The 15,067-nt window shown below is 38.7% G+C and overlaps 1 protein-coding gene across 3 annotated transcripts; it reads left to right on the top strand.

Moving 5' to 3' along the window:
- The first annotated feature begins 2,928 nt into the window (after positions 1-2,928).
- Positions 2,929-13,386, top strand: mybl1 (v-myb avian myeloblastosis viral oncogene homolog-like 1). 3 transcript variants are annotated; one of them, XM_030122905.1, is made up of 16 exons: positions 2,929-3,318; positions 5,325-5,424; positions 5,660-5,731; positions 5,948-6,040; positions 6,717-6,937; positions 7,026-7,224; positions 7,322-7,396; positions 7,684-7,794; positions 8,563-8,802; positions 8,910-9,284; positions 9,379-9,518; positions 9,640-9,754; positions 9,841-9,957; positions 10,068-10,172; positions 10,302-10,466; positions 10,585-13,386. In XM_030122905.1, exons 1-16 carry the CDS (start codon positions 3,296-3,298, stop codon positions 10,708-10,710), a joined length of 2,277 nt encoding a protein of 758 aa, XP_029978765.1. In that variant the 5' UTR covers positions 2,929-3,295; the 3' UTR covers positions 10,711-13,386. The 3 variants fall into 3 exon arrangements, with proteins under 3 accessions (XP_029978765.1, XP_029978764.1, XP_029978766.1); XM_030122904.1 differs by having other exon boundaries at positions 8,892-9,284; XM_030122906.1 differs by lacking the exon at positions 7,684-7,794 and having other exon boundaries at positions 8,892-9,284.
- The last annotated feature ends 1,681 nt before the right edge of the window (positions 13,387-15,067 follow it).

Raw genomic sequence — 15,067 nt, 5'->3', positions numbered from 1 at the left:
CATCATGTAAAATACCAGAGGGCCTCAAAATGTTTTAATGATCCAAAATCTGTTTAAGGGCCTTATATGTTGTACTGGCGGTGGAAGAATTATTTAGACACTTTGTCATGAAATTACACCACTATAATAAATATCATTAGTAAACAGTCTACAATCTTCAGTCATGACAGGGCAGTGCCATCTGTGTGTGCATTTGTGATCATGTTAAAACACTGTAACTCCTCAACAAACAGAGCTAAGATGTTCAAACTAGTAATGTTGACTATGCCCCACCCTGGTCACATATTAATTAAAAAAGATCAACATTACATGATTAAAAAAAATTTCAGCGTCATACTATAACAAATACAGTTAAGATGAGTGAATAAAGAAGTAATGTTGGCTGTGACCCCCTATCAGTTACCCATTAATCTGGGGGGGTCAAAAGGTCAAAATTACATTCTAAAACATTCTAAACATGTACCATGTGTGGGTCAGCATCTCTTTGTGGTCAGTCTAGTAGGGCAGTCAGTGTTTTAATGTATGATGTTTTTGAATTAAGAACTCTGTTGCATTTATGTGTTTATTGCGTTGCTGTCAGTAGTAAAATGCTATAATGATAGTTAAATCCATAGCAATGTATTTTGTTTTAAGTCTGCAATGCTGCTACCCAGTGAGATCCATTTATTACTATATAGATAGTTAAATGTTAGTTTTTAATCCATAAAGACCCAAACATTCACCATTGAACAAAATCTTCTACTGATCTAAACTGTTTAATACCTGTTGATCTACTAATCCTATCAATCCATGTAAATAATTGGTGTAAAATACAGTTTGTTATCTTTTCATGGTCATCACATATGACCCATTTGGACTTTCAGAGGCTCTGTGGTGAACATGGAAACAGCATCATCTTCTACAGCATTAATCAGCAAAATAAATTGACGTAGTTTGTCAAATGACAGTGGATGGAGACACTTATTTTATGTTCAGTTATTGATATCTTTGCTGTCACTTTTTCCTCAGTTTTTTCTGTTTCCGATGTAATAACCCTCAACTTTAACCTGAGCTTTAATGAACATCTAAATGATCAGTAAATTAAATACAGGAAAATACCTGATTTTCACTAAAAAAAAAAAAAAAAAAACAGAGGATAATATTATAATAAATAATGATAACTCATTTAAGAAAAGTGAAGTAGAGAAAAAAAAAAAAGAAACCCTTGGGAACTGCCACAAAAGTAGCCCTGGGTCTTTATGGGTTAATAAAAGAAAATTTACCCTGTCTTCAGTTTGTGTTATGCATTTTCCAACTGATCCAAGAGGGGTTTAGTCATCTTGTCTTCCTGTAAAGTAAGAACTTATTCAGTTTCTAATGAACAATAAAATTGACACACTTGGATTTTTGTGGTTTTCATTATCAACAAGAAGGGTATTACAAATTGGGGGGAAATTGTTGCACAACTGGGTGATACACTGCTGTTATTTAAAGGTACAATTATATGAAACTTATTTTGGAAGATATAATAATTTTTCCGGTTAGGTTGCTGGTTTGGTGTTGAAATTAACAGTTTCAGACACCTTTACGCTCAGTAGAAGTCAAACAGCGCCATCTACTGGCATAGAGGCTGAATGCCTTTTACTGCATAATGGGCTTCTGTAATTTTTATTTTATTATTTTATAGAAGTTCCTTTTACAATAGAGGAAGCGGGGTCAGAATAAAATAGCTACAATGTTGATGCTGCTTTACACGATGAATTAAAGATGGATGTGAACCTCTATTTGTGTGTATTTACCTCCTCTGTGTGTGAGGTAGTATCTTGGAATAGAGAGATATTATGTTTTTATAAACCATTTTAACCGCAGACTGTATGGCTTGTTAAAACATACATGTATTATTGGTATAATTTTCAGACCATTGAAATGCTGGTTCAGTTTTGAAGTTACTAAAAGGAACAGACTCATTATTAATCATATCACAAACACATGGGCTGCGCTTGGTCTTAAAAACCAGATGTCTGCTGCGGAAAAAATGTCTATTTCTTATCAGATTTGGATGGAATACACGCCCTGGGCCACTATCTTTCACACTACTATCTTTGCAGACGCACTGCACCATTTACAGTCTGTCTCCAGCTGTACATGTCTACAGGAGATATGGAAAGAGAAAGCAAAGAGATTCTGTGATGAAGTTGTGTCTGATCCTTGCAGAAGGATTAACAACTAATTTCTCAATTGTGACAAATTATGACAGACGGATGCGTGAAATTAATTGCAAAAAGACACGATTTCTGACCACAAGATGTCAGCAAAGCACAGTTGAAGCCAGACAGTATAGGTGAAGCTTGTCAAAACGAACAAATGGTCTGCAGATATTCATAATTGATAATATTCTGTATCATTCTGGTGATGAGTGGGATTAAAGGTGCATCATCACATTAAAATCATAGCTATCTTATAATAGGCATTGCTCACCATTAATTTACAATTATATCTGTACAGCAACTTGGTCAACTCCATTGAATTTTAACACAAATGTGCGTAGAGTCAGTTTATTTATACAGTTCAAAGTTTTATTATAGGGTTTCAAAATCCGTATGCATCTCGATTGCGGAAACAGACAACAATGTCTCTTTGATGGTAAACCAGTGAAACAAATTATGTGGCTGAGAACCCCCGAAAACCCCCTAAGGGCCCCCAAAAGTCCCCTCACCCGACTTCGGCCAAAACCACCACCTCTTTGCTGAAAAGCTCATGCAGGCGGATACAGCCCATGTGACTGCCATGATGTCTCCGCCTCCTAAGAATTTCAACCAATCAAACTAAACCTTCATCTGCCTCTTAGTGTGAGATTTTAACCAATCAGAGACGAGGCCGCCTGCGCAGAGGGCTGGGCGCGAGAATCGGCGGGATGGACAAAAATCATAATGTACAGACAAACCGAGGCAAAAGACCCGCACAGCAAGTCATCAGAGTTATACGTTAGGCTCTTAGGCAGTAATTACGACTGTTTATTTCTGGATTTTCATCCTTAAACAACTACCAGAAGAGGAGACAACGACGCATTTCTTTGATAAGATGCTGTCGACACTAATTCCGCCTTTCGTATACAGTGGGTAATGTTATGGACTGTACAGTAAGTTAGCTTTCTGGCTAGCTCAATAATGCTAGCTAGATGCTGCAGTGTCTCAGAAGAAACGAGTAATGACTGACAGCGATTTCTATGGATAAACATCTATTATTGTGGGATTTTGGAGAGCTGCCAAACACAGGTTCGTCGTCAAAAAAAGGATAACTCGTCTGACCGACTGTCATGGACGCCTTGAAATCACGCAGGTGGGTGCCAACAGTGGTAGTTAATACTGTGCTTTTTCATTATTTGGGTCATGCCTTTCAGCTCTTTCATTATTAAACTATAACAAAGGTGCAATGAAGTGCTGAGATCCTTATCCAGATAATGCATTGTAGAAACTGACTCTGCAAACGTTTCAGATTTCTCCTCACATACAGTGTACATGCACCTGCACTGTGACAAAGTGCATCTTATGCTTTTTTTTTCGGAGATACAAGGTGATAAAGAGTGCGTATGGTAGAAGCATAGTCATAAATGCTTAATAATAGTGTGGGCATCTTTGCCTGTAATTAGTTTTGTTAAGTCTGGGGTGTGTAAACAATTAACGATGTATAGGACTGGATATTTAAAATTTTAATTCCAGGAGCGTATAATTTAAGGCATAGACTTCTTTATTGACTTCTAAATGTTGTAGTAATAATTTACAATGAATGATCTAACTTACTGATTTACAACGGAAGCGCGAAGCTCATTGTCATAATGCAGTTATGCAACAGCAATAGTAATGTCTTTCAGTGTCACACCGGGCTTGGATCACTGTGTTTCTGCTAAGAAATATTATGTGGAATGAAAATAATGACTTGTGAGTTGCCAAACACCTTTGTTTTTGAGAAACAATAATCTCACTGGGCAAGTTGGTCAAAGCGGATCAGTGCTTAGTGACACTGACAGCAGCTGGATGCACAATGGTATATAAATATTTACCATTCAACACTCACTCAAGTAGATAATGTACGAAGCAAAAATGCAAACACTTTCTAGTGTCTTATTTCCAGTTTTCACTTTTCATCATAAATAAATCACGTGTGGTACAATTAAACAAATTAACCCCTTGTAGGAATTACTTTGGGAGATGTTTTGTTATTTAAAGGTTAACTGGTTAACTAAAAATAAGAGCTCAACAAAGAAAATAGTCAGTCCACTGTGATGAGGTAATTGTGCAAAAGATCCAAACAGGGTAATAATAAAATTTCAGTGTCTTATATCTAACCCCTAGTACCCACTCCTTATTTTCTCATCTGAGTGAAACGCACAGCTTTTGATAAGAGCAGCTCAAGGCTTGACTCAGGAAATATATCCCCAGTATCTTATCTGATTAAGTTTAATCGTGCAGCAAAGACTGACCATGAATGGAAACTTCAGTGGGTGAAAATATTGTTTTATTCAAATTATGAACTGTCTGTTATATAAGTTTTTTTGAAGTTGGACCGTTAGTACTCCCCCTGCAGTTCCCCTGACCACACCCCATCCTTCATTTAATGACACACACATATTCACACACAAACACACCTCTGTAGGTGAAAGAGCCTGTTTATGTGGAGTTGCCCCTATCCTCCAGCTTCATTACGCCCCTCCTTCATGTGCAGCCATAGGTCCAGACTTACATCCAAGGGAGGGAATTGGTCCCCACTCAAAATGAGATTTTTTTGAGTTAGAAAAACAGAATATTTTTTTATTCACTAGTTTATATAAGACCTGGGGAATATTCTTGTTTTCCCTTTGTGTGTTTCAAGCGTGGGAATCAGCTCATAGCAACCTTATTCTCTATCTACTAAAAGCAGCTCCCTAACCTCTAGAAGACTATGTTGCTCAGCAGCAAGTTTTATGCGAGCACTGAAGTACGCTGTTACCTGCCAACTTCTTGTGTCAGAAGAGAGGAATCTGATGGTGTTATGCGCAGTCAAAGTCATACTGTGTAATACTTTAGTGTACTGCAGTGTGAGTAAAATATTAATGATGCATTAAGTGTTGATTTTGTATTTAACAAAATATGAGAAGCTTACTGCATGGAAAAACTGAGTATTGCTGTGTTTTTCTGTTTGTCTGGAGATGATTATTTGCTTGTTTTAGCTGTTACAATGAAACACAATCACTGAGTTTATTTGGTGACTTACATACACACTGAACTTACATGAACCAAAAAAACAATAGCTTGGTTAATAAAATCTTTTCTTTTATATCCCTTCCTTTTCGTTGTGCATTTATGTAGCAATGATGATGATGAAGAGCTACACTCCACAGACCCAGAGAGTAAAGAGAAGAGCAAAGACAAAAAAATCCTGTGCAAAGTAAAGTGGTCTCGAGATGAGGTAAGTTAAGTATAGAGTGGTGAAAGAAAGGGGCACATTTGCAGATTATCGGACTGAATGATATGAATATGTTGTGCTACATTAGATTTGTATTTAATTTCCTTACAGTAAGAATTTGTGTATACACGTGTTATATAGAAGCTTTAACAATCGCAGAGTAAGTTAATGATGCAGAGAACAGGAAGTGGCTTATGCTTTTCTTTTCTTTTCTTTTCTTTTTCTCTCTGTGTCCCAGGACGAAAAGCTAAAAAAGCTTGTAGAGCAGCATGGAACAGACTCCTGGAAATTAGTAGCTAACTTTTTTCCTGTAAGTATTAACTACATTAATGTCCCTGTGATCATAAAAGGTATGCATTAATGCCATAATTATGTTTGGTTTAAAAACTTGGGGAGTTTTAAACAATGATGGTAGTGAGTGATAAGACAGTGGAGACAGATTTCTGTGCATCTGTCAGAAGTAGGTGTAACTGTCAAGTAGTGGTATGTTGTAATGAGGTGTTGCACTTGTGTGGTTCTGTCACAGGGGAGGACAGATGGCCAGTGTCAGCACCGCTGGCAGAAGGTGCTCAACCCTGAGCTGGTGAAAGGACCCTGGACAAAAGAGGAAGATCAAAAGGTAAGGCGAGATAGGAGTTTCCTGTTCTGCACACAACAAAAGGATGACAAAATACGCAAATGATAGGGGACACATAGGAAAGCTGCAGGGAGTGTCAGGAAAAGCCTGATCTAGGTGAAAGAACACAATACAAAACGAGCGCCACAATGTACAATGTAACTTTTATTCTCATGTTACAAGAGCTGTGCACATGTGCAACCTCAGTTCCCTCCAAAACTTTCTTGTCATTTTTCTTTTTTCTTTTTTTTTTTTTTCCAAAGTAAATGCTCCACTACGTCATTCCTAATAAAACACAGACTTTCCAAGTCTCTAGTATAAAGTCTGTACTAATATCTGCCTAAGCTCTAAGATGAGCATGCAGTCCTTAAATGGATCAGTGTTCTTCAAGAATGGTGTCTCATTCTTCCCAAAACTTGGCACCATTTCTGAAACACAAGCTGATCATTAATAGTCGGGGCTGCCTGCAATGAGATCACAAGATATTTCAGCTGTGACAGAAACACCCATACAAGCTCTAGTGCTGCTGTTGTTTCTGCAGTACAAGTTTTCTAAACTGCGTTGCTACTGTTGACACACACTCAGAATTATTCTAATTTAAATTAACACCTTATTGTAAGTCACACATCAGAAACCAAGACTGACCATAAATATCTGTCTTCCATTGGTGTCTGTGCAGGTTATTGACCTGGTACACAAATATGGTCCCAAACGATGGTCTGTGATTGCAAAGCATCTCCAGGGAAGAATTGGAAAGCAATGCCGTGAACGGTGGCACAACCACCTTAACCCAGAGGTGAAGAAGTCTTCATGGACTCAGGATGAAGATCGGATCATCTATGAGGCCCACAAACGGCTAGGCAACCGTTGGGCAGAGATCTCCAAACTTCTACCTGGACGGTAGTAAAAGCTAACACAAATGCATTTCACTGTGTTTATTTATAGTATGAAACATGTCATTTTCAGTATGCACCAATGTCTGTAACAGGACAGACAACTCTATCAAGAACCACTGGAACTCTACCATGAGGAGGAAGGTGGAGCATGAGGGCTACCTGCAAGACGGCTGCAAGCCTTTTACTTCTTCTCAAACTGGAGGGAAGAGACGCCACAGGCCATGTCCTGCTGCACCAACTGAGCAACAGCACTGCGACCGCAGCCCCCTGCCCATGCCAACATCAAACCAGGTTTATTCATAGAATAAACAAAACATTAGAATATGTGTTGCTTGTTTATTTTTGTATATTTGTTGAATTTTTACTGGAGTGTCATGCTCTGTTTCAGATGGGAGCATATCCTTATGATCCTCACAGTGGACATTTGATAGACAGTCGGCCTGATAGTTCAGGCTTCATATCGGTGAGTCTGTGTGTGTTTAGGTTTTTTGCATGCTAGTGCTCACATTCCTTATTTTCTGGACTGTCTGTAGTATCTCTGTCATTGCTAACTTTGGACTTCAAATCAAATACTTGAATGTCCTGTGATTTTCACCTAACCATCAAAGACAGATAAGGGGCTCAAATCTCAAATTCTGCCTGAAAAAAATGTTCTGTGTAAATCTGTTTGTGTGTTTTTCCTGGTTTTCTTAACTTCTTCCTTTCCTCCTATCCTCTCGACCTCTCCTCCCTGACATTTGTTTATTCCAGCCATCCTGCCTGGATGATCCCGACAGAGAACAAAGAATTAAGGAGCTTGAGCTGCTGCTTATGTCAGCAGAGAATGAAGTCCATCGACAAATGCAGTGCAGAGGTCCATGTGTAAGAACACACTCTGGATGTGTGTTAGCATATGTAGTCAGCACAGCCTGCGTGTGTTTTTAGCTTCCATACACTGGAAAAAGTTTAATAAGGACAGTTTTTAACATTAAATATTTGACTTAATTAAGCTATTGGTCTTAAAATCTAACAACAGAAAACTAAACAGAAAAGAACCTTACATTTTCTGCATCACAAAAAAACTGATACTTGGTTTCATTGACTTAAATTTAAAATCTCTGAATAACATTTTATTTGCGTTAACAAAACAAGATTTTAAGACCAAATTATTTGGCACTATAGACTTTTTGCAGTGTATTCATGTGAAACTGAAAACTAGCTTGATTTGCTGTAGTGTTGCTATAGTAACTAGCTTCCCGTGTCGCAACTCAGATTGGCCTGAAGCTGTGCTTGAAAGCTGCATCTCCTCTCCATCACCATCGATCCCAACATGAACGCTACCTCCTTTTTCCCATCCGTTTCTTTCTCCTATGGCCATGCTCAGCCAGCAGTTTGGTTTTAAACTAAACACTAATCTGTTGATACCTTTCTCTGTCCCTCAACACATCTCATTCAGTCTCTTCATTTAATGTCACATTCTTTACTGTCAGTGGCTTTCTGTTGTATGACTGAGTAGAGTATCATCATTGTGTCTTATACATTTTGAAACCAGTTCAATTTTAGAATAATTTAGACAACATATACCAGTTCTGTGATTCCACAAATGTGAAAAAGCTGCAGGAGCTAATAGTGTTGTCTCCTTCTCCTCAGAGCTTAGATCAGTACTCGGCCTGGTCAGACAGTGTGTCAGATGACACACTGACTACAAGTAGCAGCAGCCTGGAGGATCAGACAGAGAGAAGGTCCTGGAGGAGCTCTGAGATCCCACAGGGACCTCCAGCCCAACCTCCAGTGTCCCCCAGCAAGTTCCTGGCTGTAGAGGCCAGCACTGTCCTCTCTACATTGCAGACCATCCCAGAGTTTGCAGAAACCATGGAGCTCATTGACTCAGTGAGTAACAGGAAGAGACGGCAAAGAGGAGTAATTCAGTATACAGTCAGTCAATCCAAAGTCGTGAATGTATTAAAGATCTACTGTAGATGTGTTTTGCTCTGCAGGACCCTGTGGCGTGGAGCGATGTGGCAGGCTTTGACTTGTCAGAGACAGGGACCCCACCCAGACACAACCAGGCAGGCTTCACCTCTCTGCTGCAAGAGAGGACAATTGACAATTCATTGGGCTACACTGTCAACACTCCAGCTGCCGCGTCCAACCGGGACAAGAACTGTGCTCCATTTGGTCTGGACAGCACCGCCTCTCTGACCCCCATTAGCTCATCCAAACTCATACAGGCTTCCACAGGGAGGAAAAGGAAAAGAGAGAGAGCAGAACCATCTCCTTTGTGTGATCGGACCTGCTCCTCCTTCCTGGAAAATATTTCAAATTCACCCAAGAAAACGCCCACAAAATCACTGCCATTCACTCCATCTCGAGTAAATATTTTTTTTTCTGCTCTTCACATACCACAATCCTCATTTCACCTGTCTGGACTGTCAAAAAGTTGATGTGATGCGGTTGTTTCCACAGTTCTGCAACATATCAGGGGCTGAGCATCTGAATCTGGATAACCCTGCCCTCACTTCGACTCCAGTGTGTGGCCAAAGGTGTCTCCTCAACACACCACTTCACAAAGAACTCACACCTAAGCACCAGAAAGAGAATGATGGGTAAATATACAGTATACATACAGGAAATGAACAATCGCACAAATTCTGCCTGAAGCTTACAACATTTACACAATTTCACTTTTTCATCTTGCTAAATGCATGTTTAATGTCAACTATTTAGTTCTAGGACTCCTAAATTTCGTAAGACTGTCATGATTCCAACACCAAGGACGCCTACTCCTTTTAAAAATGCTTTGGCCGCCCAGGAAAAAATGCATGGGCCACTCAAAATGGAGGTAAGAGTTAGACTACACATCTGTATTTTAACATTGCTTACAGTTTCCTGCTCCTGAGCTTACATTCATTTCTGGGCTTTTTTCAGCCTCAGCCTCTGGCCTTTCTAGAAGAGGACATACGAGAGGTTTTGAAGGAGGAAACTGGAGCAGACATCTTCAACAGAACAGACCTCCAGGCAGACTACAGAGCATGGAAACATAATGTATGTAAATGTTACAGGAAAGAATACACTTTTTTGAGCTCAAGTGTGGTTTAATTTTGGATCTTGCTGGAGCATTTACTATTATTTGTTTTGTGGATTTTTAATGTCAGCTGGATGGCCCAGCTAGAAAGGTGCGCAAGTCTCTTGTGCTGGACCCATGGGGAAAAGACTGCCTAAATGTCCAGCTCTTTCAAGATCAACTCAACGATGCACAAGTAAGTCACTCTGGGCATTTGTGATGAGAAAAACAAGCAAATAAGTACAGCTTTGTCCTGTTTCAAATATTACCATATTAAATAAACAGTCTGTTGTTATTCACTGATTCCTTCCCAAACATATTTTAGATACCAGATGAGAGCCTTCTGACGAGCTCTTCACTGATCACCACAAATCCTGAGCAGGAGGAGTGCAGCCGCTCGCTGACCTCTTTAAGCGAGGAGCCCCCCTTCGTCCCCATACATACAAATAAGCCTCCTGCCTCCCAAAAAGCATCAAAACACACATTACAGGTACTCAGTGAGCACTAGCGCCTCTTCAATAGGTTCTTTACTGACTAATGTATTTGTTAATTGTACTAGTTTGGCAGTAATTCTTTACAATTGGTGATTTTCTGGGGGGGTTTTGCAGGTGAGTGACTGGGAAGCAGTGGTTTATGGGAAGACAGAGGACCAGCTGATCATGACAGAACAGGCCCGTCAGTACCTGAACCCTTACCTGCCCTCTGGCTCTACCTCAAGGGCCCTTGTGCTTTAAAGCTCTCCCATCACTGCACAGGCAACAATACACCCGTCCAACAACTAAAGCCTCTATCGAATCCAGTAAGAGACAATCTGGTAAATAGAATTTCTTTTCTTTTGAAGCAGAAATGCACTGCCAAGGACATCCACAAAAAGGCATGGCTGCTGCTATTGTTTTCACACGTTTCTAGGTCACTGCCCAAGTAGTTTCTTGTTGATAGATGTTTTCTGTTTGGCCTTTATTTTGAAGACACTCATCCTGACAACAGTAGCAGTTTTGTAAAGATAAAAATGACTAGATTTTGTTCTGCACTAGACAGTAAAGATGAAAAGACCTGCACATACAGTAGGCTGTAGAAATAGCGTGTTTATTACTAGCAGTGGCTGCTTCTGAGTTTTATATTTTTAATATATTGTCAAAATGGAAAAAATGTCATTTTATGATGTAACGCTACTCATTGTGCATCTCCTCCAGCTTGTTTTGCTAAACTGCCCCGCTGCTGTTATCAGATAGAAACCACATAACTACAATTGACACAGATTTGTTTTAATCATGTTCTTTTTCCTTTTCCTTTGGAGCAGCGTAAAAATTAAAGGAATTATGAGACACATCAAATCTACAGTTTAAAATCAGCGAATCAAAAAAGCAGTTATGTGTTTTTTGTTTTGTGACAGCAGTGTTACATTGCTGAAAAGGCCTATAAATGGTGAGGTTTTTGAGGTTGTAAATAGGACGCTGTCAGTATTGCACTACTGAGTTGATTTTGCTGCTGAAAAGGTGCAGTGTTTCTAAGGGCAAACTGGATAGCACTTGTGATGGTATATTTTTAAACAACGCAACATTTCCTTTCTATGGCCATAGTGTCCATCGAGACATCGGTTGAATGTATTTCATTGCAATGTACATGTGTAAGAACCTCAAAATGGAAGGGTACCTTTATGTTTATTTGTTTATTTATTGTCTGACAGCTCTAAAGCTTAGATATTAATATAAATCGGACACCAGACGTTTTTAAGAAGTTTAACTTTGCTGACAAAACAGCCTAAAAACCCTCATTTCCTCTACAGCAGTTGAGCTGTGGCTCTCTGCATTGAAATGGTCACCGTTGCTTTGGTCAGACGTATCAGGTAGATGCTGACCATATTTTTCATATCATCAGTGTTCTACAAGCATTTGATCGAGAAAGATTTACTTTTTATGTGAAGGCTGTAGTTTTTATTTATTTAATGTCTACTAATTTATTTATTTCTAAAAAAAAAAAAACATTTAAGAGAAATTATTGAAGAATTCTATTGCTTTCTCTTTCAAAATCAGGATTGGGCTACCATTCATTTTCATTACTCCAAGTTAGAAGAAGTACACATGCACTGCCACTAATGGAATATCTTAATATCTGACCAAACAAGATCTAGAAAATAATCATTGTGTAGTTTTATCTGTGATCTTGTAACATATACAGTACAGTAGATAGGACATTTTTCCCTTAAATTCATGTGTTCTTCTCTAAATAGGTAGCAGGACACCATCTCCAACCTCTAATCATAGACAAATTGCACTTTTAACTCATCATTTAATATGTCTGATTGTTCATTCTGATGATGTAGCTGTTGTCAATTTTTGATGTTCTTTTTTGCGTGTGTGTTAGATGGATGTCTCCCTGTTTGTTAACTAAATGCAGACATTAAGTTCATGCTGCTTGATTTTACAATGTTTTTCTGTTCTGCTGCAGAAACGCATACTTTAATACTCCACAACAAAGCATTGTATCTGAAGTTTTTTAACACATTTCTGGGCAAAATCAACCCTAAACTTTTTACAATCAGTCTGGTATCCCAAGGTCTGCAGCAGCCAGTGACTCAAATGAACGACATATTCTGCTGAAACACCCTCAAGATAGACCCTGAAACTCTTAACCTTCTCACTGATTTTACACTGCGTAGGAACAAACATCTTATAATGCTACATATGTGAATCTGGACACATGTTGGTGAGATCCTGAAGAAATGTACGGCACTGTGCTTCCATGGTAACAAGCTGATTTATTACACTTTTTTGATAATGCTGAAAAACTTTTTGTAACCTGATATATATCTCAGACTGTTGAAGTAACACTACAGCTATAAATGGTGTTCTCTGTATTATCGGCATTAGAGGATCCAGCATTAGTTATAATCTGGATTATCCAGCATTAAGCATTGGAGTGAGAATAAGAAGGGAATCTTGTCAGGGAGGTCATGTGAAAAGATCAGGAGAATGCACAACTCAAACAGAAAGTTGACTAATATTGACATGAGACATTTGTATCTGAATCTGGTGGTTGAGATTGGTCTAATCTGTATATATTTGTGTTTATGTGTTATGTTGATTGGTTTGACTTGTGTTTGTACATTCCATTTGTAAGTCAGAGTTAATATGTTTGTATGTTAACATCACTTGGCCATGTAACATCATAGGTTTTGAGGGAATTAAGTACATATACATGATAGTCGCAGTTGTCATACTACTGTAGTCATGCATGAGCAATACACAAAATGCTGGATTTTGCTTTCATATACAAGGTGAATCACAATTGTAACACTATATTTTGTAGCATTTTCAGTTGAAATCATAACCAAGGTACCATAGAAATCCTGCCAACTGTCTTTGTAACTTTGTACTTAATTTGGAAAATAAATGCATTTTTGGCATGAAGTCTATTGTATTTAAGATTGCTTCTGTTGCATTTTTCCATGTCTTTATTTGAGCACTCTCCTTTCCTGGTACATAGTCCAACACAAATTAGTCTACAATGTAATAAAGATTTCAGCTGATCCCTTACTTTTCTTGACATGCTCACAGCGGGTACAGCAGTACCTTGAGTTCTTGCCAGAAAGAGTTTCCTCGCTGAACACAAATCTATATTGCCTATCTCCTGTTGTGCTTTGTCACATGGCCTTAGGTGGAGCTGACATCCAGGCAGGTGGACTGAAGGGTGATGAAGTGGTTTCAGTCAAATCCCCTTTCATGTATGTACATATATGTTGGGATGCTGTCAACTTGGCCTGGGGTCCAGTGACACGAGCCCCCTTCCCCAGAACAAGAGGCCTCTCCACAGGGTCAGCTGCTGGCCCTAAAGGGGCCCACTCACCCATGACTTAATGCCCCCAGGCTCTTTTGTCCTCGGGGCTGTTGGTTTTACAGGCCCATTCACTCAATTGCCCCCCAAATGGAGGGAAGTAAAGAACATGACGACTTGCCTTATGCTGAAGGAGCAGCAGTGCACATGCATGCAAACAATGTGCACATAAACACACAGGCGCCACATGCACGCCACGTCCACTTAATCAATCTGTCTCCCCTCGCACTCATTCTCGTACAAGAGGGTCTTTTGTTCTTGCGTGACCCACACTAAGAGTTTAAAGATGTCAGGGACCTTTTCCCTCTTAATTGGTTATTGGCAGCAGATCTTCACCTTATGCTTCCTGCATGTGTTTAAGGGACACAGCCCTCAGATTAAAACAGTGAGGGCAAATACCTACTGCGATTTTAATTGACCTGTTAAATGTACACATTTCAGATTTATGTGGGAGACGAATTGGTACAATCATTTTAGGAAATAACAAGTGAAGCATGATCTCTTCAATTACATTTGTCAGTACATTTCACCTCGTAGAGGTCTGAGCCTATTCTGACCATTTTTTAATGCCTCTGATTTTGCCTTTATAGACCACATGAAGAATGTTTACTATACCCACGTTTGGCTTTTTTTAAATTCAACTTCACCTATATGATCTGACAAAGTTTTTCACTTATAAAATATATATAAAAACAATCTTCAAATTAAAAAAATATAGTATTTATCACAAAAAAAACCCACAAACATGCTAAATCAACTGTTTTGGAACTTGAAAAGGTAAAATATAGGGTGTAAATATGAATGCATAAAGGTAGAATTGAATATCTTTGTACTATAAAATCAAAACTTTATCAACATCAAACAAAAATTTCAGATCTGTATTTTCAGCTGACGTTCACACCAGTGCTCCGATTTCCAGCTTCAACTAGTTTTGTTGTTACCGTGCTTTGAAAACATCATGTGATCTGATCATAGACCCCGAAGGGTTAAAGCTGGGTCCAAAAATGTGATTAATAATTTGCAATGATTATCACAATAAGCATCAAATCATTAGTAGAAGTTGAAGAAACAGATGAAAATCATGTCATGATATGCACCTACCAAACAGTGGGATATTACAGAAATATACAGAAGATTAAGTAAAACAATAAAATACTGAGACATTTTGTGTGTAAATATAAGCAAAAAATATCCTAAAGACAAAAGGGTATTTATTGTGATGTAAAATCATGATAACTGTGATTATCGTTTTAACAC

Source organism: Sphaeramia orbicularis, chromosome 20 (assembly GCF_902148855.1).
Source record: "Sphaeramia orbicularis chromosome 20, fSphaOr1.1, whole genome shotgun sequence".
NCBI lineage: Eukaryota > Metazoa > Chordata > Actinopteri > Kurtiformes > Apogonidae > Sphaeramia > Sphaeramia orbicularis.
This window is presented reverse-complemented; position numbering and strand designations above follow the sequence as displayed.

Bases quoted from the DNA above. Each gene is read 5' to 3' on its own strand.
- mybl1 (XM_030122904.1), top strand. From the start codon at position 3,296: ATGGACGCCTTGAAATCACGCAG. The intron at 5,425-5,659 runs GTAAGTTAAGTA...TCTGTGTCCCAG, and splicing joins TAAAGTGGTCTCGAGATGAG to GACGAAAAGCTAAAAAAGCT. The intron at 10,467-10,584 runs GTACTCAGTGAG...GGGGTTTTGCAG, and splicing joins CATCAAAACACACATTACAG to GTGAGTGACTGGGAAGCAGT.